The 26900-nt window shown below is 35.0% G+C and overlaps 1 protein-coding gene across 2 annotated transcripts in view; it reads left to right on the top strand.

Annotated features, from left to right (window-relative positions):
* The window catches only part of TBC1D12 (TBC1 domain family member 12), a 101591-nt gene that overhangs the window by 32771 nt on the left and 41920 nt on the right, over positions 1-26900 (top strand). For both annotated transcript variants that reach the window (XM_033130782.1, XM_033130781.1), the window contains exon 2: positions 9981-10104. In XM_033130782.1, the coding sequence (XP_032986673.1) occupies positions 9981-10104 (124 nt within the window). The remainder of the gene's footprint in view (positions 1-9980; positions 10105-26900) is intronic.

Genomic DNA, 26900 nt, shown 5'->3' with positions numbered 1-26900 from the left:
ATAAATTTTATATATTAACCTGTATTTTACATTTGATAAAACTTAAAAACAGCTCATATAGAATAAGCAGCTTTTGATAATGAACAATCATTTTTGTATGTTGTTTAAAAAGCCTTAGCCAGTGCAATTCTGTTTTTTATTTAATATATTTAGTACCGAACAGAGCCAGAAAAAAATTGGATTTTCTTGAAATAGTTCTTATTTTACAAAAATGTGTGGTTTAGCTATGGCTTTTGGTTTGGTGTACTTAATCCTACTGAAAGACATGAGTTTACTCTGTTAATTAAACTGGTGACCATATTTTAAAATTGATCTTTGGAATGTCAGTTTTAGAAACCTGTCAAAATTTCTTTATTACGGTAAAATACATACATAAAATTTACCGTTAGTAACATTTAATACATTCACAGTGTTGTATGCTCGTTATTACTGTCTAGTTCCAAAACATTTCATCACTACAAAAAGGAAACTCCATACCCGTTAGCAGTCACTTCCCTTCCCTCAACTTCCTTAAGCCCCTAGCAACTAATCTGTGTCCTGTCTCTATGGATTTGTCTATTCTGGATATTTAATATCAGTGAAATCATACAATATATGGCCTTTTGTGTCTAGCTTCTTTCACTTAATGCTTTCAGAGTTCATTCATGTTGTATGTATTAGTACTTCGTTACTTTTGATGGCTGAATAATTTTCCATTGTAAATTTTATTTATCTGATAATCTGTTGAATAGATATTTGGGTTGTTTCCATCTTTTGGTTGTTATGAATAGTTTGCCATGAACGTTCATGAACAAGTTTTTATTTGACCACCTCTTTTCAGTTCTTTTGGGTATGAGGCCTAAGAGTAACATTGTTGGATCATATAATTCTATGTTTAACTTATTGAGGAATCACCAACTATTTTCCTCAGCAACTGCACTATTTTATATTCCCACCAGGAATTTTTTGAGGGTTCCAGTTTCTCTCCATATCCTCTCCAACACTTACTCTTTTTAAGTTACAGCCATCCTAGTAGGTATGAAGTAGTATTTCACTGTGATTTTGATTTTAATTTCCCTAATGACTGATGATGTTGAGCATCTTTTCATGCGCTTGTTCGCCATTTCTATGTCTTTGGAGAAATTCAAATCCTTTGCCCATTTTTAATTGGGCTGTTTGTATTTTTGTTGTTGAATTATACGAGTTTTTCATACATTCCAGATACTACAGCTTTATCAGATACATAATTTGGATGTATTTTCTGCTATTCTATGGCTTGTCTTTATACCTTTTGAATAGTATCATTTGATGGACAAAAATAGAAACCTTTTAAATTTGGTGTGTTACAGTCTTAAGTATGTATAACTAACTTAGTTTTTACTTTAATAGGGGAAATATAATGTGTATGTAGCTATCCAGAGAATAGAGGCAGGAAAGTCCAGAATGTGTGAAAAAGAGTAATTTGGCTTATATGTTAGGGTTTACGTTAGTTATAAGGAAAAGAAGCCCGCTTCAGCTACCTTAAATGAAGGAAAGTTTGTTGTAGGGCATGTAATAGGCATCTTGTGGACATTTTGAAGGTAGAAAATAATGTACCCAGGCTACAGAGTACTTGTAACAGAGGTTTCTCTGCCTTTCGAGAGATGCTTGGTTTTTGTTCTCATCTCTTTTCTGTTTCCTGGTTGTTCAATAAAGTTTCCACCTGCAAAAGTTCAAACATCTACCATCCTTTGATTCACTCAGTCTTTAAGTCTCCTATTTAAAAATCCTGGAAATTTGATTGTCTCAGCCTGTGTATAAATTTGTCCACGTTTTATCAGCACTCCAATCTAATCAGCACTCACTGATGGCAATACTATAAGATACAAATATGGCCACTTTGGGCTACTGCTTCAGTAGGGGCTGAGGCAGAGGCACTGTCAAAGAAGGGGGAGTGGGATGCAGGATGCTAAAGCCGCGTATCTTTCTCCTAGTTGTAGAAAGAGTAGTAGGAAATGATGTTGGAAATATAACTTGGGTCCAAATTGTGAAGAGCCTTTAATACTAGGATACGGAATTAAAACATTTCCATAGATACTAGGGAGTGTTGAGGATTTGGGGGCAAGGAAATGAAATGCTCTATTCTTTCCTGCTTGCAGTTGTCGTTTATTCAAGCAGAATGAGTTATCTGTCATTCTTTCCCGCTAACTTCTGTACGTCCAAATCTTCTCTTGTTCATTCAGCAAACATATTTGAGCACTGACTATATAGCAGGAAAAGAAGGAGCCAGAATAAGACTTTTCTAATAAAGCCAGTGATGATCACATTGCAAACATAAATTGAAGTGCTATGATGTGATACTATTGTACTAGGTTGGTGCAAAAGTAATTGCGGTTTAAAACGTTAAAAATAATTGCAGAAACCGCAGTTACTTTTGCACCAACCTAGTAGCAGGGAGCATGAGATGGTGAAAGCAAGGTTTACTCCTCTGGTACTGAATCTGGCTTGTAAGTCCTTCTTTGGGCTCATTTCAGTGCTTTACAGGGGTCAGGGGAGAGGATAACTACAAAGACGTAACATGATGGAGTTTTTTTGCAGGGCGATGGAACTGTTCTATACCTGGATTGTGGTGGTCGTTGCACAAATCCAAACGTGTGATAAAACTTGTAAAACTGTACACCAGTAGAAAGACAGCCAATTTTTATTGTGTTAGTTTAAAAACTAAAATATTTGCTTAGTATTTTAAATACCTTATATGCAGGGTATTGCGAAGGTTACACAAATCCTGTTCTCAGTGCATTTATAACTTAATAAAGTAGCATTCAGATCACCATATAAAGTACAAAGTGAAAACTATCAGAAGAGAATGATTCCTAGAAGAAATGGCTTATAGAGGGGAAAGCTTCATAAAAATGATGGCTCACCAGACTGCACTCCTTCATTAGACTAATGCTGTAGACTGAATGTGTTGCCCCAAAAGTTGTATGTTGAAACCTAATCCCCAGTGTGGTAGTATTTGGAGGTGGAGCCTTTGGCGGGTGCTTAGGTCATGACGGTGGAGCCCTCAGGAATGGGATTAGTGCCCTTATAAAAGAGGTCTCGAGAGTGCTCTGGCTCCTTCTGCCATGTGAGGGCACAGTGAAAAGATGGTGGCCTATGAACCAGGAAACGGGCTCTCACCAGACACTGAATCTGCCACTGCTTTGATTTTGGACTTCCTAGCCTCCAGACTGTAAGAAATATATTCATATTGTTTATAAGCCACCGAGTATATGGTATTTTGTAATAGCAGCTAGAATTCTTTCTAAGACAACTAAGTTTGAGGACAAAAGTGAATTTTTTTCTCTTTAGCCTCCCCCCACCCCCCGCAAGTTAGCAGACTTACATGTGTGCGAGCACAGTACTAGGGATACAATGGTAACAGAGAGCTCACAGTCTAATACAGTGGTAACATCTAAATAAATTTTCAAAATTGTTTTGGCTATTCTACCCCTTTGCTTTTCCATATCAATTTTAGAATTATTAATAGCTTGTCTGTATCTGCAGATAATCCTTGTTAATTAACTTGGGGAGAATTGACATTCTTACTATGTTGAGTCTTCCAGTCTTTGGATATAGTGTGTCTCTCAAGTTATTTTGGTCTTTTTTTAAATTTCCTTGATCAGTCTTTTATAATACAAAGTTTTTAGCATACACATCTGCTTATGTTTCATTAGATTTATATCTAAATGTTTAGTATTTGTTAGAGCTATTGTAAATGATATATATTTTTTAATTTCAGTTTTTAATTATTCATTGCTAGTATATAGAAATATGATTGATTTTTGTTTGCCTTATGTCTAGTAGCTCTGTTAATAAACTTACATATTAGTTCTAGGAGCTTTTTTGTGTGGATTCTATGGGATTGTTTAGATAATAATGTTTGCAAATAGGGAAAATTTAATTTTTTCCCTTCCAATTTGTAAGACTTATTTTTCTTGCCTTATTGCACTGGCAAGGACTTTTGGTATGATTTTGAATGGGAATGATAAAAGTAGAAATCCTTACCTTGTTTCCAGTCTCCAAAACATTTGGTCTTTCATGAGTAAGTATGATATTAGCTGTAGTTTTTTTTGGTAGATGCCCTTATCTAGGCTAAGGAACTTTTGTACTATTCCTAGTTTTCTGTGTATTTTTTTAAAAATTAGGAATGGATTTATGATATTTTCACATGCATCAATTAATATGATCATGTGGTTTTTCTCGTTTAGAATGTTAATATAAGTGAATTACCTTGATTAACTTTTGAATATTGAATGAGCCTTGCATTTCTGGGATAAACCTTGGTTTTGTTGTTTTTCTTTTCACATAGTGTCACTGTTGATTTTTTTCACTTAAAAAAAATAACAGCTTTATTGAGCTACAATTCACATACCTTACAACTTACTCAGTTAAAGTGTACAGTTCAGTGGTTTTTAGTATATTCAGAGTTGTGCAACTATTACCACAGTCAGAACATTTTTATTATCCGTGTACCTATTCTGAAGATTAAGTATATGTGAAGCTATTTTATTGTAAACAAAAACACTAACATAGTTTCTGTTTTATTTATAGAAGAGGCATAAATAGAAAAGTATTCACACATGTTTGGTTTTATTCATCATCGTCAGTCATTATCTCGCCTTTCTTTTCCAACTTCTTCTTAGTGTTAAAAGATAGCTTATGTCCTGGTGACTAGAGTATTTTGCTCATATTTTGCTGATGTTCCTTTTTACTGTTTATGTTTTTCTCCTAAAAGTTCTTTCATATGCCCTTCCTCTTCTTCTGGGAGTTTCTGTCTTCCTCGGAATGTCTTAGATACTACATTGGACTTAAAGCAATGGAATTTCGCTTTATGAAGCATTCGATACATCGTGTGTAATTAGTATCCAGTACAAAAGTGAGGCTGTAAGTTTTTTTCTTTTCTCCTTAATTATATTCAATTTTGTTATCTCCCTGCCACAAAAGAATAAAAAAACTCTATCAGTAAGATATTGCCTGAAACTTACTATAATAAATACACGTAAGACATACCATAAGGTGACTTGCTGATACGAACACAGGAGGAAGAAGAAAATAATTTATATTTTTGAACTGTTTAAGTGAATGTCAAGAGGCCTTTTGGCAATTTGTAGGATGAAAGAAAACGGATCGTTATGAACCTCTTACATCTTGCTTGTTCTCTGGAGGACATGAAACAGATAAGTGTGATTAGAAAGAAAAGGAACTGTGCAAGAGACGTGGCTCGAATACTTGTTAGTGATGTGACCTTGGGAAGTGGCTCATGAACCTTTCTTGGGGGTGGTGGGGTGGATCCCCACTCCCCACCCCCACATTGAATCCTTGGAGAAGTTGATGAAAGCTCTGACAGCTGCCCAAGAAAAATGTTCGTAAGCACACTGTTTACTTCAAATTGTGCATATAGTTTGAGGACGCTTATGGACCCTCTAGCCCATTCATGTAGGTTCATTGATTCTTGATGAAGAACCGTTGACCTGGCTGCTCCCTAAGGTCCCTGGTAGCTCTAAAATACTTAAAAAATATATCAATATGTATATTGATTTTATTTATATACACGTATATATAAAACCTTTATTTTCAGCCTTGAAATTCTGTTTTTTGACAATGATACTGAGTAAATGATACTGAGTTCTGTCCTTTTTTGATAGTTCTGATCTATGAAAATAGGTTAGTTAAGCAGTGTGTATTAAGTAAGAATTCACTATTTTTTTTAAAAATTTAGGATTTGTAATGACAACGACAAGATCCAGAAACAGCCTGCAAAAGAAAATTCTTGAAATTAAAAAAGCTTAAGTTATCTGGCAAAAAAATTACTTTTTTGTGTGCATAGTCAGCTGAAAGTCTTTTTCAACAGAAAAATGATTGAGGTTTGGAAAGAATGTAAGTAATCTTCATGCCTGATCTTTAATCCAAAATACTCAAGGGTAGCCAAAGTACTGGGTTTTAAAGAGACAGTGCTTCTTTGAATTAATTATGTAGTCAACTGTGACATTCCATGATCACTAGATAATGTTTTCTTTTTGGCCTTCTATTATACTTTGGGGAACTTGAAGTACAAAGTCCGGGAAGTTGATGTGTTTTCAGCAGTCCAACTTCTCCTGAGACAGTTTGAAGATAAAGTCATGATTTGTAATTTTTTGAATTGATTTTACTATTTTGATTGAAGTTTGTTTTTTTTCCTGTCTTTAAAAATATTTTAACCCCCTTTTAATGTACAGCTCCCTTTAAGTGATGATTAGAACTTATCTAAGGACTCTAAAAAGTTAAAATAGTCATACAGATGTAAACGTTAGGCAAAAACAGGGAATTTTCTCTATTTTTGGCTAAAGCTGACATTGTTGGCAGTAAGAAGATTCAGAATTAGGCAGCCACACTTTTCTGTAGTGTCAAATTCCAGTTTGAGAAACTATGGAATTTGGCTTTGTCTCAGTTTATAAGTGGGTTTGCTAGTTAAGGACCAAGCATTAAAGATTCTGCTCCTTTAGAAATCATGAGCAGAGAACTTCCATGGTGTAAATAAATTTTGCCCCCTTTTGTTAGCCTTGTCCTTTAATAAGGTATAGTAGGCAAGTGGTTTGACTCTTATAGCACATGTAACTCTTTTTGTGGTAAAAGAAATCTTGGAAAAAAGAAAAAGACACAGATACGTGATGCAAGTATTAACAGGTATTAACAAGCAAGAGTTATTCATTCATCAACCTTTATTATAAAAGCCACTAAGAGGGAAAGCGAGGGCCTTTTTTTCTTTCTCTTCTAATCCCCACACCAGTTATTTCTTGATGTGCCTCTTATTTTTTTATTTTTATGTTTCATCAGCATAGAAACATTGAACTGCTGTTTCTCAACTGGTGCTGTTACTTAACTGGTGCAAGAGATTTTCTCAATTTCTTTTTGCTAAAAAGAGTGGGCACTAATTAGTGGAGAGAATGGAAGAGGGTGTGTTTGTGTCTCTGTGTATGTGTAGATAGTTGTGTTTGTGAACATAGTGTTGATTAGGGTGGAGAATAAATTTAATGGGGGAAAGATGGATTATCATTGCCATTCCGTTTTCTCAATATATCCTGACAAAATGTGTCACAGAATGAGAAAGAAAAAATAAACCCAAACTAGAAAATACATAGATTTTAATATTTCCAGCATATCTGAAGCAATAAGACACTTCAACACAAAAACTTGATGGTTGGGATTTAGGGAAAACCAGTAAATAATCCCTCTCTATCAGCCCATCAGAGTTTGGAATCAGTAGAAAAAAGACATAGGACACAGACAAATGAGACCTCAAAACATCAGCTTTAATACTGATGAAATCTGGACCAAAAGACTTGCCTTTGGCTGCATTAGGCCTCCTTATACTTCACCTGAATCAAATTTATCCAGCTAGTTACTAGCACAGGAAGGTCTTTCCTGTGCGGATGGGAGACAGAAGGGTGCCTAGAAAACTTAGCCTCATATTAGGAAAGCAGAACAAGCTGAATTCTCTCTGCTGTTAGGCAATAATGTCTGTCACCAAATTTCAGCCCCACAGGTAGAGATGAATAAGGGGGCCAAGAGAAGCTGGGAGTGTCTCTCCCCTGAAACTAGAAGAAGACAGAATAAGAGTGACCCTTTTCCCCAGCACTGCCATATAAATCTCGTTCATACAGTCAAGCTCTACCTCCAGAATGCAGACAGAAAAAATTATCCTCTCTTTTGTGTGTGGGTTCTTGAACACATTTTGTTTGTTTTGTTAAGCCTTTGGTGTTGATTTAAATTTAAGAAATTTGAATTATCTTGGGGGATAGGAGAAAGGGAAGTGGTTGGTGGTGGTGGTGGTGGTGGTGGTGTCTTTCTGTCTGTCTTTGGTTTGAGAAGGTATTGAAGAAGAACCTAGTCCCACACGTGTATTTGCCCTGGGATCTCTATTTCAGCTGTCCCTGACACGGGGTTGGGGGTGGGACCAAGAATGGTACATGAGAAGAACAACCGTATGACACATTTTTGGCCTACTTAGACTGTTCATTGTCTTTTTCCCTTTAAGATTTAATGAAGTGGTGGTTCTGTTCCTGGTTAACTAGTAGAAGCCTATTTGATCTGTAATGTTGTTTTAGTACAATTCCATGTATTTGTAACTATATTTTAAAATTACTTTTCATTGCAGATGTTATGCCATTTAGCTGCATTTATAAATAGTTTATGTGGCAGGAGATAACTAGAAAATCGAATCCAAAATTTCTTAGTGGCATAAGAAATTAATGTGGAACATTATCTGATGGTCTTTCTTAGCAATTGGATACAATGTGGGCTCATATTTCTTTTATGGGAATGTCTTATAGTAACCAAAGTTTATTGGATATATAAACTTAAGGTTTTTGGCTTTGTTTTGTTTTTGCTGATTTAATGAGAATTTAAACTTTTTTCCAAACTTATTATGATTGTAATATTGTGCTGTAATACATAGTGGAACCAGGCTTTTTATTGTGGAGCTTATTTATTTATTTTCTTTTTTTCTTTTTTATCTCTGCCAGTCATAGCAAGATTCTTCAGAAATTACATCCATTGAAAGACCTACTTTTGTTTGGCTTAAGAAGTTAGTATTCCTTGACTTAATTTTGGAAGTCTAAAATATCCTTATAAATTAATTTTACACTGAAACACATACACGCCTTAACAGGTTTTCTTGTGATGCAAGGTCATTTCTAACAGTCTTTACTGAAAGATTAATGTATATTTGGCATTTTGACTGTGATTTAGAGTTTTGTAATTTACACAGGTCTGATATACAGTATTAATGTGTATAGCCTCTAGTTTTTCATATAAGAATGTGTTTGGTAGGAATTACAATATCTAATTATAGATAAAGGTATAAAGACATAATCACCCCAGAAAGGTGCCTTGTAAAAAACTCTGCATATGGAGAATTTTCTGATCTATGGTTATTACTCTCCTTGAGTATAACCGTCTTACACTTGTGGTCTCCTCATTCTGCTGCTTTGTCTGTTTTCTCAGCCAGGTCACGTTATTTGAAGGTGTGTTTCACTGAATTTGAAAAAAAATGCTTATCTCCTAGTTTATGGTTACCGTGCTTTAATTAATTGTATATGTAACTTTGCATTTCTATTATAGAGAACGAAATGCCATTTTTTTCCCTTATTAGCACAATCTTGTTCATACATTGTGAGGAGACAAGCCATTTATGGGTTTTTGGATTTGAAACAATTAAGGTTGTGTTTAAAGATCTGATTCTGGTCAGTGATTAGAGTTGGTGGTAGCTCTAGAAAAACAAACTGATTGTTCCTTTTGGAACTCCTCACCCCACCCCGAGAGCTAGTTGTTAGTATGAAGGCTTCTGTTCCACGTCAGTATGTTGATTGGTTGGTATGGGCATGGAGATAATGGATAAAGTCCTTGATCTGTGTGTAGCCTTTTTTTAGATTTTCAGTGATAGATGCTTTCTTCCTTAGTTATATGTTGACTCTTGCAATAAGCTTTTTTGTACATGTCCTAGAAAAAACTATACAATTTATGTATACATATATTAGAGTAATGGAGGATCAGTGGATATCATTTTATTACAGACAATAACATTATTACTGAAAATAACTAGTATTTTCACAAAATATTGTATTTCTTAATCCTTTACGTATTTTATACAGGTTCTCTTGAACTTTTTTGTTTTCACATTCTTGGCTTTTATTGTCAAGTGCTTCGATAGTTAATTCTAGTTACTTTGTAACTGATTCAAAGCAAATATTTACATTTTACTTACAGCTGTCATTTTCTTCCCAATTTGTTTATCTCTCTAATGTCTCTGTTGATTCTTCCCCTATTTCTATATAGCCAGGTATTCTTAATTGACTCTTGTTTGTTTAATAGTAGTGTAAGTAGTAGAAATTGTTTTATGTGAAAGTATTTTTTGTCTTCGGAATAAAAATACTTTAGAAATTATTATTAAGTATTTCCCTGGTTACCAAAAACACAATTCATGTAACTTTTCTGTGTTTCAGAAACCTTTTTCCAAAAAGGACGAAGGAACTCAAATCAGTTGTGCATAGTGCTCCTGGTTGGAAATTATTTGGTAAAGTCCCTCCCAGAGAGAATCTTCAGAAAACTTCCAAAATTATTCAGCAGGTAGGTACTAATAGAGCTATGTGGTTTGTCTTAGCTTTTCAGATATTCTTTTCTTGATAATTAACCATATTTTGCTTTCATTCATATTTTTCTACATATAAAATTTGGGGATTATAGATATTTGTGGTAATTTTAATATATATTTTTAAAATGACACATTTTCAGATGTCTTTTATGATTGTGAAAATTCTTTAAAGTAATAGAACATTGATTTTTTTGTTTCCTGGTTATTCCTTAAGTAGTGTTTTTGTTGTGGTTAGCTAACTACTCTGTCACATGCTTCTAATTAAATATGGTAGTATTTGCTGATGGCACAGATTTTATGGATATAGGTAGTTGTGAACTTACAAAATAATAAAAAGAAAAAACTGAGTAGATTTTGAGGTTGAATTCTTTCTTTGTTACTTTTCTGGTGTTCTGCATAACCAAGGACTTTGTGAGGTGGGTGGGTATATAATCTGTTTCTAGTAATTTAGTAGCTAATCCTTTTAATATCTGTATTAATATTCATATTATTAAGTTCTTAATAATTTTAGGTCTTCTGACTTTTGAACTTATAGCTCCTCAGTAGTAGGAAATCAGTGAGACTAGAAAACAGTGAGACTGGATCAGTTTGTAGCATTTTTTAGTTAAGTTGTTGCTCAGGAGATATATAAGCAATTTCCTATTTCTCTCCTTCCCCGTTGTAGTTTATCAGATTTAACACAGCCATCATTTAATAGTGTTCCTTTTACTACTCAAAAGAGAAATTGGTTTCTCAAGTAATATAAGAAAATAATTTTTAGATCTTTAAAAACATTTGTTAATTTTATTAGTTAGTTTTATTTACAAGTAATTGAAGTATTGACTAGTGTAAATAGCTTCTGGAACTTAAAACTATGCTTATTTCCAAGGTGTGTCCCCAGGGACCTCATGTGCTGCAGCCAGTGCACAGGGGAACCGTGGCAAACGCAGGGATAGGCCTTCTTTGGCACACGGATGTTAGCTTGCGGTAGGACGCAATTCAAACATTAAATGGCACTGTATTCTTTTCTGTGGCATATCTTAGTAAATCTGGTTTTCCTGAGGTCACTTTGATAAAAATCAGAATGTGGACAGGAAATGAGGGTGATAGTGTCCAATCTGATTTCAAGTTTTGTGAAGTTGTACGGTGCACAGTAATCATACTGTACAATTAGTAATTAGTAATTGATTGCTATTTAAGAATGAAATAAAACTTTTTCTTTCAATTTATGTGTATTGTTTTTCCAAATGGCAACCAATGGTTAGGACATGAATCCTATTAAGTTACTGGACATAACTACTGTAGTTATTAAACAGAACGATTAGGTATTTTTGTTAAACAAGTTTTGCATTGGGGCACCATGAAAAAAATTACTGAGACACTAAGGGCACTGTTAACCAAGAAAGTTCGGAATCTTTGCTATCTCGACATCTTAAATTTTAACTTTTTTTGGGTAAAGTCTGAAAGTAACCTTTCTTATCTCGAGTTTTCCAGAAGACCAAGTTCGCCCTCTAGAGGCAAAACAGTGGTCTTGCTATTGAAGGTTTGTATTCCTACTTTATGGTAGTTGACATTGAATATGCATGTGCATACACCTTAATATCTTTATGTAAACTAACATTATGCAATGTTTTTTGTTTCTGTTTTTTTACCATAAGTGTCTAAATAAATTACTGGGTGGATAATTATCTGTTTATTGATTTGCTGTATGCCTTTAAACGGCTCTTTTTGTTTTTAGAAAGCCACATTCTCTCTTTTTTAATATATATTGTGTGAAAATTTAATGCCTGGTCAGGAAAAGAACAACTCTTATTTTCATATAGGAAGCAGGAGTGAAGTTGAAATACAGTCGCTGTCCTCAGCAGCCTTCTCTCTGGCCTTTTATAGATGATGGTTTTTCCAGATGCTACATTTAATTTTTGAGCTTTCCAGTTGTATGTAGGTACTAGTGTGTATTTTGGTGCCTTTTTCATGGTTCTTTTTGCGTTCTGGGAGATGTGATGTATAGTGAAGTCATTGTTCCACCCTCAAAATATGTCTCTCTTTCATCAAGACATGGACAAATTTCCGCCACTCCCTTTCTGCTTTCTCCTTTCTTATTTCGGTGTGTGTTCTCTACTCCCCATTTGTCCTCTTCCTTGCAGTTGTCATTTTCAAGGTGGTCTTGATAATCTTTTATTAGTAATAGTAAATTTACAACTTTGTGTTTCTGTTCCCACCTGAAGACAAGTTTTCACAGCCCTGACTTTTAAACTCTGTACAGCATTATGAATATAAAACTGTGTCCTTTACCACATACTCCTTTCAAATAGATGTTAGGTGTTTGGGATCAGAAATCAAAAATGAAGATACTACCAGTCATGAAGAATGTTAGGACACATCTGCCATGGTTTAGGGTAGGGTCTTAAGCTATTAAGGTTGTAGAAAATGAAGGTAGCTAGTAATTCCAGTGTAAAACTGCCTGAAAAAGTGAGCAGTACGTAAAGTACTAAGGAAAAATAAATTCCTTTGAGCTCTGTAAAGGTGCCTTACTTTTTGAGTGGCAAAACAGTAAGATTTATTAAGAGTTTAGAATAGCAGTAGTATTTCATAGGATTATTATTATTTATTTATTTTTTAAAAGATTTTATTGGGGAGGGGGAACAGGACTTTATTGGGGAACAGTGTATGCTTCCAGGACTTTTTTTCCAAGTCAGGTTGTTGTCTTTTCAATCTTAGTTGTGGAGGGTGCCATTCAGCTTCAAGTTGTTGTCCTTTCAGTCTTAGTTGTGGAGGGCGCAGCTCAGCTCCAGGTCCATTTGCCTTGCTAGTTGCAGGGGGCACAGCCACCATCCCTTGCGGGAGTCGAGGAGTCGAACTGGCAACCTTGTGGTTGAGAGGATGCGCTCCAACAAACTGAGCCATCCAGGAGCTCAGCGGCAGCTCAGCTCAAGGTGCCCTGTTCAATCTTAGTTGCAGGGGGCGGAGCCCACCATCCCTTGCGGAACTTCAGGAGTTGAACTGGCAACCTTGTGGTTGAGACCCCACTGGCCCATGTGGGAATCGAACCGGCAGCCTTCGGAGTTTAGGAGCACAGAGCTCCAACTACCTGAGCCACTGGGCCAGCCCCAGAATTTTTTGTTTTTTTTTTTTTGTGGAAAGACATCTATAAGATTATAACGTAACTGTATAGGAAAGTAAGGTTATATTCTGTTTGTAAAATATAAAACATAGGAAGATATGTCTCATTTCACTTTACCTCCACATTCTGAGGACTTTAAAATTTTTCTTTTTGTGTGGAAAACATATAATTATTTTTACGTTTGTATTATTTTTACATATATTTTATTACATATATTTTTCTATAATTTTTTTCAAAAACAAAATGCCACCATTTATATGTATATTTTTTGTTTTGCATTACTTAACTTTACAAGTTTTACACCTATAACTTTTCAGAGATACATGAAGTTCATAAGTGAAAGGTAATTGTAGGTTAAATTTTTTTAAATTTTATTCTTATAGTAAATTTTTTTAAGGTCTGATCAATATTAGTGCTCTCCATGTTAACAGTAAGAACCATAAAAATCATTTTAGGAGAAGAGCAAAGTCAAACTGATTCAAGTTTGACATTTAATTCGACAATTCCCAAATCACATGCATATTCATATTATTATTTTATGAAGATTATCACATGTGTTCTCTTGCAGGTGTGAAATTCTTGCTTGTGGCCTTTTGAACCAGTTGGTGAGCCATGTTAAAAATTGCATCTATTAATTATCAATAGTATTTCAGTTATACTGTAGTTCAATTGACCTAAGTTTTTGGTTTTTCTAAATTAATAGGCCGAAGCTGGAATGGAGCTACGTAGTTTGTCTTATGACCTCCAAACTGCAAGTGAGAATGATTACAAATGAGCCATATTATGTGTAATTGCATATTAGATTGAATATATCCTATTTATGTCAAATTGACAATCTTTTAGTAGAAAATAATCTTTTTTTGCTAGGCGCTGTTTTTATCTTGGCATCTTGAATGAAAAAATGAGGTTGTAGTACATAGATAATTTTTCAGGCTTTTCATCACTTGTGCTTTTTTCTGAGTGAAGTTTTCATTGAGTGGTTGAATCACTTTCACATAACTTTTGACAGGCAAGGATAGAAAGTTTTAAAACAATTACTGATTTCTTTAAGCACTTCAAATTGTCTAAAAGTAGGATAGGTCACTCTCCTCAGTTTAAGCCTTTTGCTTTTGAAATTTTTTATTGCAGGAGCAATAACATGGAAAGGACTAGAATATGTGTGCTTTGTGAGCAATAGCTAAATATATAACATTTTGAAAGAGTTAGAGCTTAATTTTTTATTACTAACTTTATTAGTATGTGTAGCATTAAAATATGTGAGAACATTTCATTTGCTTTAATTATGCTTAAATATAGATACCTTTGGTGAGTACTGCAAAAATTAACTACTTCCTTCGTTGTTGTTAAATTATGGAAGGGCTGGACTATGTTCAGAATTTATTTTTGAAAAGTGTTTAAAATTGTTAATACCCTCGCATGTTTTATTTTCATCTGTATTTACCTAATGTATTGTCACCTTGAAAAGGTAGTGAATAACTCCTTTTCCAGCTGCATGTGTCTTCTTTATTTATAGCTAATGATAAATTATTATATTTTTCCTATGTGAGACTAAATTGATTTTGTAAGTTAATCTGTGTGGTCTGAAGATTGAGGGCTCTATGCCTGAGCTGTGGGCCTGAGCTTCTGGGAGAGGAAAGAGGAATGAGCCTGAAGAGAGAAGCTTAGCTAAAGAAAACTAAAAGAATGAAAACAAAAAGTTCTCAAATTGGGGCTGGCCGAGTGGCTCAGGCGGTTAGAGCTCCATGCTCCTAACTCCGAAGGTTGCTGGTTCAATTCCCACATGGGCCAGTGGGCTCTCAACCACAAGGTTGCCAGTTCAACTCCTCGAGTCCCGCAAGGGAAGGTGGGCTCCGACCCCTGCAACTAAGATTGAACACGGCACCTTGAGCTGAGCTGCCTCCCGGATGGCTCAGTTGGTTGGAGTGCGTCCTCTCAACCACAAAGTTGCCAGTTCGATTCCTCGACTCCCACAAGGGATGGTGAGCTGCACCCCCTGCAACTAGCAAGGCAACTGGACCTGGAGCTGAGCTGCGCCCTCCACAACTAAGACTGAAAGGACAACAACTTGAAGCTGAATGGCACCCTCCACAACTAAGATTGAAAGGACAACAACTTGACTTGGAAGAAAGTCCTGGAAGTACACACTGTTGCCCAATAAAGTCCTGTTCCCCTTCCCCCAATAAAATCTTTAAAAAAAAAAAAAGTTCTCAAATTGAGTAACGTAGGATTTGGGGGAACACTTTTTCCTGTTATCAGAGACAAACTTAGTAATGGGTTGCAGTTTGAAAATACTCTGACTGCTTGTTATTTGATTCCATAAATACAGTTTGAGTATCAAAGTTATATTAAAAGTTGCATTCATTTTATCTTTGTGTCAGACTTATATATTATGTTAGGCTTCAAATTAGACTAAACAAAATTGTGCTAATAACTTTGCCAACATAAAGTTTACTAATTACTAAAGCACCCCAATATGCCAGAGGGCGATGAAATGTTTTTCCCCAAGGTTTCAATTAAGCTTGAATTATGGGATGGGTTTTTATCTCTCCTAATCACAGATTCTGGAATAAAATTTAGGATTAGTAATGGCATTATACTCAGCTTAACCTTCTCTGCTGCAAACATGATGGTTTCCATGGCTCTTGGATCAAGTTGTTAAGAGAGTCTCTTTATCTTAAGTAGACATGGTCTTGAGATAGTAAAGATGTCCACATGGACACCTTCTTTCATTTCTGAAATTAATCTGGCTCTCTATAAACTGTTCACAGCATATAGAAACATGAAGGTTTACTTACTGATTGTGAGTTTAACATTAACCCCTTTAGGAGAAGTGTTTACTGTCCACTGAATCCAAAAGTCAAGTCTGTGTGTGTGTGTGTGTGTGTGTGTGTGTGTGTGTGTGTGTGTATCACGCTATTTTGGTTTTCATATTCTTTGGAAGAGAAGCTCCTATTCTATTCTTCATTATCCCCAGTTCCCATATTTTACTTCTTTAAGAAGCTATTAAAAACTCCTGGCACCTTCCCTTTGAATCCATAGTCTGATCTTTTCTCACATTGCCCTCCTAGTATACCTTTCTGGTAGATTCCTTTAGCTGCAGAGCCCAAGGCATCGGAGTATACTCGTAGTAGAATATCATTCTGCCACCAACTTATTGCATGACTTCATGTTAGCAAACTCAAAGCCTTTTCTCTATCAGAAATTGAAGTACAAAATTTTTGAATACTTCTAGATTCTTCTCTAAGATTGTCTGGCTTTAATTTCAGTGAATGTGTGCTTTATTCAACATACATTTATTGTGTATAATACAACAGTCATGGTTCTTGGAATATAAGTAAATGCGTCCTCGCCTTTGAATTATTTCCATGTGTGTGTGTTTGTGTGCATGTGAGTGTGTGAGAGAGAAAGAGAAGGGGGGGCGGAGAGGTTCATACGTAATTTTAATCTAATGTGGTAAGTACTATATAGTTGAGCTGTGAACAAAGTATGAGAGTACAGATGAGTTACTAATTCTTTGAAGAGATGACATGTGAGGTATGTTCTGAAGTGTACTAGTATGAGTTCACCAGGTAGACAAGATGGGGGAAGTCATTCCAGAAAGAAGAAATTGAATGAGCAATCCAAGAATGCACAAGACTTGTTTAGTAGGCCAGTATATTGGCTGTAGGGTAGATGGTGACGGGTCATTAGCCACAAGGGTAGAGTTGGGTTTTATAAAAAATACTGTAAAATAAGGTACTCAGACACCAAATTCATGTATTAGGAAAGTAATTTTGGAGGCATTATAGAAGCTAAATTAGAAAATTGCAAATGAGAACCTTAAGATTTGTTGTAATAGTCTGTGATTCTTGTTCCCAAACATCGTGGATTACCTAGGACATGTTAAGAATACAGATCCTTTGGCCACATACATTGAGTTCTTAATGTCAATTTTGTGTTTTTCAATTTTTGTTTCTAGTTGGTTCTTTTTCAAATTTTGCTATATTATATCACTTTTTACGGTTTATAGTTTCCTGCTGAAATTCCAAGCTTGGCCTTATATTTGTTTCTTAGCCTGTCTGATAATTCCAATGTCTGGAAATTTATAGGTCTGTTTGTATTGAATATTGTTATTGCTAGTTTTTATTAGCAGATGCTGTTTTATCCCTGTATGTGCCTAGTTATCTTCGTTGGGTGCTGGATATAATACTTGAAACATCATATATAGAAAACAATTTGAAGGCTAAGGTGATGCCATCCTTCAGAGATTTGAATTTATGTTTCTTAGGTCCCTGGTAACACTAGTTGTCTAGTTTTTTCATCCATTCAGAAGAGGCAAAACTCAGATGCAGTCTGTTTTGACCATTTTTCTTATTAAGTTGTAAAAGTGTTATACCAACTTTTCATTCCTGAGATAAACTCTAGTTAGTCACAGTTTCGTATTGTCCATTTTGTATGTTGTTAGATTTAATTTGCATGTGTGTTTTTAAATTAATAAACTTTACTTTTTAGAGCAGTTCTGGATTCACAGCAAAATTGAGCAGAAAGTATAGAGAGTTTCTATACACCCTTTATCCCCACATACACACAACTTCCTCCACTGTTGACATCCTGCACCACAGTGTGGTGCATTTGTTACAGTCAATGACACATCATAATCACCCAAAGTCCATAATTTACATTAGGGGTTCACTCTTTGTGCTGTACATCCTATGATTCTAGACAAATATATAATGAATGACATGTATCCCCCATTATAGTGTCATACAGAATAATTTCATTCCCCTAAAAATCCTTTCTGTTCTGCTGTTCATCCTTCGCTCGCAACCAGTTATCTTTTTACTGGATCCATAGTCTTACCTTTTTCAGAATGTCATATAGTTAGAATTAAACAGTATGCAGCCTTTGCAGATTGACTTCTTTCACTTCGCAATACACATTTCAGTTTCCTGCTTGTCTTTTATGGCTTGAAAGCTCATTTGTTTTGTTTTGTTTCGTTTTGTTGTTGTTTTTAAGGAGGGCGCAGCTCACAGTGGTCCATGCGGGGATCCAACCGGCAACCTTGGTGCTGCCAGCACTGCATTCTAACCAACTGAGCTAGCCGGCAATCCCTAAAGCTCATTTCTTTTTAGTTAGTGTTGAATAATATTTTATTGTCTGGATGTACCATAGTTTGTTTATCCATTCACATCCTGAAGGACATATTGATGGCTTCCAAGTTTTGGCAATAATGAATAAAGCTGTTATAAACATCCGTGTGCAGGTTTTCTCATGAATATAAGTTTTCATTTCTTTTGGGTAAATACCAAGGATCCTGATTGCTGGATTGTATGGTAATAACATGTTTAGTTTGGTAAAAAACAGCCAAACTGTTTTCCAAAATGGCTGTACCATTTTGCATCCCCACTAGCAATGAATGAAGAGTTCCTGTTGTTTCACATGCTCACTAGCATTTGGTGTTGTCAATATTTCGTATTTTGTCCATTGTAATAGATATGTAGTGGTATCTCATTGTTTAAATTTGCAATTCCTTATTAACATACAAAGTTCAGAACATCTTTTCATATGTTTCATATGTTTACTTGCCATTTATATCTTCTTTAGTGAGATGTCTCTTCAGATCTTTTGCCATATTTTAATTGGGTGGTTCATTGTCTTATAACAAGCAGTAAGGACAGAACTCAATAGACTTAAGAGTCTCTATATTTCTATAATAGTCCTTTATCAAATGTCTCTTTTGCAAATATTTCCTCTCAGTTTGTGACTTGTCTTTTCGTTCTCTTGATGGTCTTTCACAGAGCAGTTTTTAATTTTAATAAAGTCCTACTTTTCAAATATTTATTTCATGAATCATGCTTTTGGTGTTATATCTAAGTAGTCATCATCATACCCAGGGTCACCTAGGTTTTCTTCCATCTTCTAAGAGTTTTATAGTTTTTTGTTTTATGTTTAGGTTTGTTGAGTTAATTTTCATGAAGAGTGTAAGGTCTGTGTTTAGATTCTTTTTTTTACCCTGCATGTGGATGTTGTTATTCAGCACCATTTGTTGAAAAGACTGTCTTAGCTGCATTGTATTGCCTTTGCTCTTTTGCAAAAGATCAGTTGACTATATTTATGTGGGTCTATTTCAGTGCTGTCTGTTCCACTGATCTATTTGTCTATTCTTTTGTCAATACATACTGTCTCGATTACTGTATCTTTATAGTAAGCCTTGAAGTCGGGTAGTATTGGTCCTCCAATGTTATTTTTCTCCTTCAATATTGTTTGCTATTCGGGGTCTTTTGCCTCTACATACAAACTGTAGAATCACTTTGTCTATATCCACAAAATAACTTGCTGGGATTTTGGTTGAGATTGTGTTGAATCTATAGATTAAGTTGGGAAGAACTGACATCTTGGCAGTACTATTTCTATCCAGGAACATGGAATAGTTCTCCATTTATTTAGTTGTTCTTTGCTAACTTTCATTAGAATTTTATAGTTTTCTTCATGTAGATCTTGTACACATTTTGTTAGATTTATACTCAAGAATTTCATTTTTTGGATGCTAATGTGCATGTTAATGTGTTTTAAATTTCAAATTCCATTTTGTTCATTGATGGTGTATAGGACAGTAATTAACTTTCCTTGTAACCTGCAACCTTGCTATAATTGCTTATTAGTTCCAGGAGTTTTTTTGTCTTTTCTTTCAGAGTTTCTACCTAGATGATCATGGCATCTGTAAACATAGACAGTTTTATTTCTTCCTTCCCAGTCAGTATACCTTTAATTTCCTTTTCTTGTCTTATTGCATATCTAGGACTTCTTATATGATGTTAACAAGCAGTGGTGCGAGGGCACATCCCTGCCTTGTTCTTAATCTAAGCAAGAGAGCTTCAAGTTTTTCACCATTAGATATGATATTAGCTACAGGTTTTTTGTAGATGTTCTTTATCAAGTTGAGAAAATACCCTTCTATCCCTAGTTAGTGAGAATTTTTGTCCTAAATGGGTATTGAATTTTGTCAAAAGCTCTTTCTATATCTATTAATATGATCATGTGATTTTTCTCCTTTAGCCTATTGATGTGATGGATCACATTAATTGATTTTCACATGTTGAGCCAGCCTTGCATACCTGGGATAAATCCCCCTTGATCACATTGTATAATCCTTTTTATACATTGTTGGATTCAACTTGCTAACATATTTCATCGAGGTTATTTGCATCTGTGTTCATATGAGATACTGGTCTATAGTTTTTTTTGTAATGTCTTTGCCTATTTGGATATTAGGGTAATGCTGGCCTCAGAGATTAAATTAGGAAGTATTCCCTCTGCTTCTGTTTTCTGGAAGAGATTATAGAAAATTGGTATCATTTCTTCCTTAACTGTTGGTAGAATTTACCAGGGAACCCATCTGAGCCAGGTGCTCTTGAAAAGACTGTGTATTCTGCAGATGTTGGGTGCGTGTTCTGTAAATGTCAGTTAGGTTATGTTAAATGATAGTGTTGTTTAAGTTTTGTGTAAGTTTGCTGATTTTTCTACTTGTTTTATTAATTACTTACAGAGAAGTAATAAATTCTCCACCATAATCTACTTGGCTTTTTCTCCTTTTGCTCCATGTGTTTTGAAGCTTTGTTTTTATGTCTTCTTGATGAATTGCCTTCTTCACTATTAAATGTCGTATCTTTTTTGCTCTGGTAATAATTATTATGAAGTTTTTGTCTGACTTTTAGCCACTGCAGCTTGCTTGCCATTAGTGTTTGCATGATATTTGTTTTTCATCCTGTTACTTTTTGTTGGTCTTTATATTTAAAATGGGTTTCTTGTATGCAGCATTTGAGTCTTTTGATGCAGTCTGATCTGCTTTGTAAAGGGAGTGTGTGTCACTTAATGCCACTGTTAATAAGGATTGGTTTAAATTTACCCTCTTCCTATTTCTTTTCAAATTGGCCCATCTGGTCTTGGTTTTGTTTTGTTTTTCTTTTCCCACCTTCTTTTGGATTAAGTTAGTATTTTTAGTACTCCATTTTATCTCCACTATTAGCTTATTAAATATACCTTCGTTTTCACTTTTCAGTGGTTGCTCTTGGTCCACAGTTCTCAAACGTTTTAGTTTCACAACTCCTTTGTATTCGTAGTTATTAAGGACCTCAAAGAGTTTTTGTTTATGGTGATTATCAGTCATTGCTAACCCCCAAATAAAACTGAAATGTTAAAGTATTTATTAATTCATTAAAAAATAACAATAATAAAGTCATTACATGTTAATATAAGTAACACTTTATTTAAAGAACTATTAAAAAAACCAGTGGGAAGAGTGGCATTGTTTTACATTTTTGCATCTCTCTTTAATGTTTGGCTTAATGATAGAAGGCTAGATTATCATATCTACTGCTGCATTCAATTTCTTGCTATATATTGTTTTAGTTTAAGTATGTGTAGAATATCTGGCCTTACAAAGATAGTATGTAGAGAGTAAAGAGGAGACATTTTAATAGACTTTTCAGATAATTATGGATATTCTTCTTTGATACCATTTCAAAACTCATCAAGGGGTAGTTTCTTAAAGGTAAGTAATACTGTGGAATCTGAAATCATATAACTGCTATATTAAAATCTTGCACTTCAAATGAATGTTTTTAGCCCTACCTGGTTTTGTAATATAATGCATTGATCATTGGGAAAATAGTGGTTCACCATATTATGCACATCATCCAAATTCTGTAACATTTCAGTGTATAGTATAAAAAAATTACAGTAATATCACCACTGATTTCATGTGAAAATTTAAGTATTAGAAACTTATGGTCAAACTGATGGTGGCTTTTACAAGTTTGCAGTATTTAATTTTCACTTGAAAGATCGACTTTTATTATTGGCAACAATTACAGTTGCTTTCCTTTAAAGCATTGGCTCACTTCGTCATTTTTTGTTTTAATGAACTTTTTATGTGGTAATAACTTTAGATTTACAGAAAGTTTGAAAAGAAAATACAGTGTTCCTGTATACTCCTCACTCATTTTTCCTGATGTTAACATCTTTCTACTCTGGACATTTATCAAAATTAAGAAACCAACACTGGTATATTACTATTAACTAAACTCCAAATTTCATTTGGATTTTACCAGTTTTTCCACCAATATCCTTTTTTGCTTTTTTTTTTTTTAAAGATTTTATTGGGGAAGGGGAACAGGACTTTATTGGGAACAGGGTGTACTTCCAGGACTTTTTCCAAGTCAAGTTGTTGTTGTTTCGATCTTAGTTGTGGAGGGTGTAGCTTAGCTCCAGGTTCAGTTGCCGTTGTTAGTTGCAGGGGGCACAGCCCACCATCCCTTGAGGAAGTCGAACCAGCAACCTTGTGGTTGAGAGGGTGCGCTCCAACCAACTGAGCCATTCCGGAGGCAGCTCATCTCAAGGTGCCGTGTTCAATCTTAGTTGCAGGGGGCACAGCCCACCATCTCTTGCGGGACTCAAGGAGTTGAACAGGCAGCCTTGTGGTTGAGAGCCCACTGGTCCATGTGGGAATCGAACCAGCAGCCTTTGGCGTTAGGAGCACAGAGCTCCAACCTCCTCAGCCACTGGGCCGGCACCTCATTGTAGACATTCTTAAGTGAAACTGCCTCCCCTCCTTTTTAAATTGTGAGTGCATAGAATGCAGTTACAAAGAATGCAGTGATTAGCAGTATATTTTGATGTCATTGCTCTGATCTGTGCTAGAGCACCAAACAGTTTTATTCAACATTGCTTTAGCACCATTAAAGCTAATGTTAATACGTTGACAAACTATTAGCACTATTATGAGTATAGTTTTGAATTTGCAGACCTCATGAAAGCATCTCTGGGACACTGTTGAGAACCACTGCAGTAGGGCTTATGTATTTATCTTTAATTTATCACAATCTACCCTCAGTGTTATACCACTTTGAGTGCAATGTAATAACCTTACAATAGAATACTGCCATTCTCTCCCTTCTGATTTTGGTATTGTAATTCTCTCAATACATTGGTATCATTTTTGCTTTAGGTAGTCAGATATCCTTTAAAATTTTTAAAAATGACTTTTATATTTTTGTCTTTTATTTATGTGTTTTCTAAAATGTTTTTTATATTTATCCATATTTACTATTTTTGGTGCTTTTCATTTCTTCGTGTAGATTCATTCATGTTTTCATGTGATACATTCTGTCTCCCTGAAAATTTTCCTTTAAAATACCTTGGTCTACTGACAACAGATTTAGCTTATGTTTAGCTGAAAACAATTTTTATTGTGCTTTCATTTTTGAAAGCTATTTTTTCTTCGCATAAGATTCCAAGTTAGCAGGGTTTTTTCCCCCTCATTTTTTTCCTTCAGCATTTTAAAGATTATCTTCTGACTTGGCACAATTTCAGATGAGTCTGAATATTCAGGTATTTCCTAAATGTCCTGTGTATTCGGTGAAGACTTTCCATTATGGTTTGTGGGAATGTGAATACTTCTCAGCCCTGCGTGAGTTCTGGGAACCGATTTTGCTTACTACTCCCCAGCAATTGTTTTTTTCCCTAGAAGTTGTTTTTTGTCCTGCTTTGTAGTGTTTGCCTTGCACATGTGGAGATTAGTATTCAGCTAAAGACTCAAGAGAACTCCTGTGCAGATTTCTGGAGCTCTTTCTCAATGGAGTGCTTTCTTTTCTGCTACTGTGGCCCACAAATTTTGCCCCTCCACTGTTTGGCCTTTCCAAACTAACAGCCAGGCTTTCTTTGAGTCCCCCCTTCCTGTACTGATTTCCAGAATTGCCTCCATGCACAACAGTGAGTGATCTTAGGCTCACCTTGTTTGTTTCCCCTTTGTCAGGGATCACAGAGGTTGTTTTCAGCAAGTAAGTTGATATGAATTACCCAGTCCACCAAGTGGGAATTTGCCCTATCTTTCTGAAGAATTTTTTAGTCAACATATATATATATGTAACTTTTAGGACTATAGATGAAAATCAAATACTTACTAAAATTTCTAGTTACATATTCAAATCACATATAGCATATATTCAGAAAGAGTGCCTTTTTATTGAAAACTGTTGCATATTTATTCAAAACTGTATGCATACATCATTGACATCAATCTGCTCATTATTACTGTGACCAATTTTGTAGTTTTTAACCCCCAGCACATTGTTTTCAGTTTTGTCCGAGTTGCAGGAGATACAGTGCTTTTTAATTCTATGTATTATCTTGTTAGGAGAAGTTTCATCTCAAGCCACAAATTTCTAAATGCATTATATTTTTCTTTCATTTGTCCTATAGGTATAAAATTACCATCTCTACAACGTAGTCTCTTACTATGTTGTTTTTTTAGTTAATGTTTAAATCTCTTTATGACAGTTTGCAATTGGATGGTTATATCCCTGGGAACCCTTACTTACTTTGTGTTCAGTTTCTTCCTCTCCCACTCCTAATTTAACAACAAACAACAGGAAAACCTCACTGATCAAAAAGTGACCTTCCAAACTATATAGCACTGATTGAGATAATTTCAGGATAATGTATCTTCTCCAAATACTGCTTTGCTGTGTCAAAATTCATAGAGAAAAAGCACCCATATTTATGAGAGATGTTGTTAAGCAAATGTGCTTCCTCTTTTTTTGAGAGATTATTTTGAGGATAAACATCTTTTCCCTTTATGTGTATATAGGGGAAAGATGTTTTTCCTTAGTATTATAAGTCATTTTTTCTACTTTATGCTCTTGGAGATGCCAGCAATTGCCTACCATCTTTTGATCAGGCTTAGAATTAAGTGCCAATTTGATTCAAATCCTTTTTTAAACTTTTGTTTATTTTTAGTGTATTTTTCTAGGACCTATCAGCTCCAAGTTAAGTACTTGTTTCAGTCTCGTTGTGGAGGGCGCAGCTCACAGTGGCCCATGTGGGGATCAAACCAGCAACCTTGTTGTTAAGAGCACCGTGCTCTAACAACTGAGCCAACGGGCCGCCCCCAAATTTTCTTACAGTAGCTAGAATAAACTATCCTACAGATATGTGCCAGCCTGCCCCTAGCAGTGGTTTCATCAACTATTCTAGTTACACCAATAAAGTAAACATATATCCTAGGGTAGAATATTTTGAGTAGAAAATGAAGAATACATTAAATTGAAAAAAATAAACAGGCTTCATTACAGCATCCCATAGAAATACAATTAATATGTTAAAACAAAAACTAAATGCTTCTTATTTTACATTTGGCAGGTAACTAGCTCCCAACTACTCATAAAACAGATCAGTTAAAACTGAGCTTCATTGGCAGATAATGAAGCATATTGATACGGTATTTTCAAACAGTGAGTGTGCTATGGACAGCATTATTTACTGATTTCCTTGGACTATGATTTTTCTAGTTGCTTTTTAACATTGTAAAATTTCCTTAAAACTTATGAAATTATCAATAGTTCATTAAACTTCTGTAGAAGAAACATGGGGGGTTTATGACATGTTACATATGGATTGAAAATGAAAATGTCTTCAGGACTTTCATGAGATATTATTTGGTTATATTTTTAAATGAATTCTTATGTATTTGAGCTACTTCTCAATAACTTGAGTACTAATATCTCTCTCTACTGCCGTGGACTCAAGAGTTAAAGAGTCATGTGATTCGCTTCAGCTGCAGATATAGGCCCTGATTGACTTTAAGTCGTCCATAAAGCTTGTTTCTCAGGTCATTGTGATTGCTTGTGGGATGGGATGTTTACTGGGACCTTCCTGAAAGGATGCTTTCTTTCTCGTGGGAGTTACTAGAAGAGCAACTGGAGGATCTTTGAAAACTATGCTACATAATTGTAACAATTGGCATTGTTGCAGTCCTTTCTCTGAGCAGCAAGCTAGCCTCTAGATCAAGGGTGTCCAAACTTTTCAACGTTTTTCACCAAGGGCCATATGCGGTAAAATACACAAACAGCCGGGCCACTCACTCGAGGTGAAGTACGTATTGCCTCACCTGGTTTATTTAAGTAAACTAAATCTATTTTTGGAATTTGCTGCGGGTCAATTAACAATGGATTGCGGACCGCAGTTGGCCCTCGGGCTGCAGTTTTGACACCTCTGCTCTAGATGAAGCCCACACATGAAGAAGTACATAGCTGAGAGAGTGGCTGAGAGTGGGGTCTCTGACTGATGTTACAAACCTCTTGGTCAAACAGAGGCCAAAATTAGCTAAGTGTGTGGAATATTTAGTCTTGTGATCTGATAAATTTGCCTAAACCAATTTGAATTGGGTTTTTGGTTATAATAGACATCCTAACTAATAAATAGGATATCGCCTTGTGATCAATTTTGGAAGTAGTGATATTTAATATTTTACTATTTCTAATATAATTTGCAATTTTAATTATATTAGAATAGCATCTTTATTCAGCAAATATTTGAGTCATTCAGGGTATGTACATCTATGCTTTTTCAGATAAGGATGGATTGATACCATGTTTTTAAAGCTTTCTAAAATACTACCCTCTAGAAACTTAAAGCAATTTTATGCTAAGGATCTGTGAGGGAACATGCTAGAATACAACTTTTTTCTCATGGGAAAAATACTTAAGTGACAATTCTGTATAAAGCTTATTCGTAAAGTAGATAAAATGATGTTTAGGTGCCTCATTTCATGGTGCCTTTTATATTAAATGTGTACTTTTTCAGTTCATTTTTAATGAAAGATTACTTTCATCAAAGCTAGGTTTCATCCAAACT

This window comes from Rhinolophus ferrumequinum, chromosome 16 (assembly GCF_004115265.2).
Source record: "Rhinolophus ferrumequinum isolate MPI-CBG mRhiFer1 chromosome 16, mRhiFer1_v1.p, whole genome shotgun sequence".
Taxonomy (NCBI): Eukaryota; Metazoa; Chordata; class Mammalia; order Chiroptera; family Rhinolophidae; genus Rhinolophus; species Rhinolophus ferrumequinum.
Note: the sequence above shows the minus strand (reverse complement) of the source record. Positions and strands in the feature narration are given on the sequence as shown.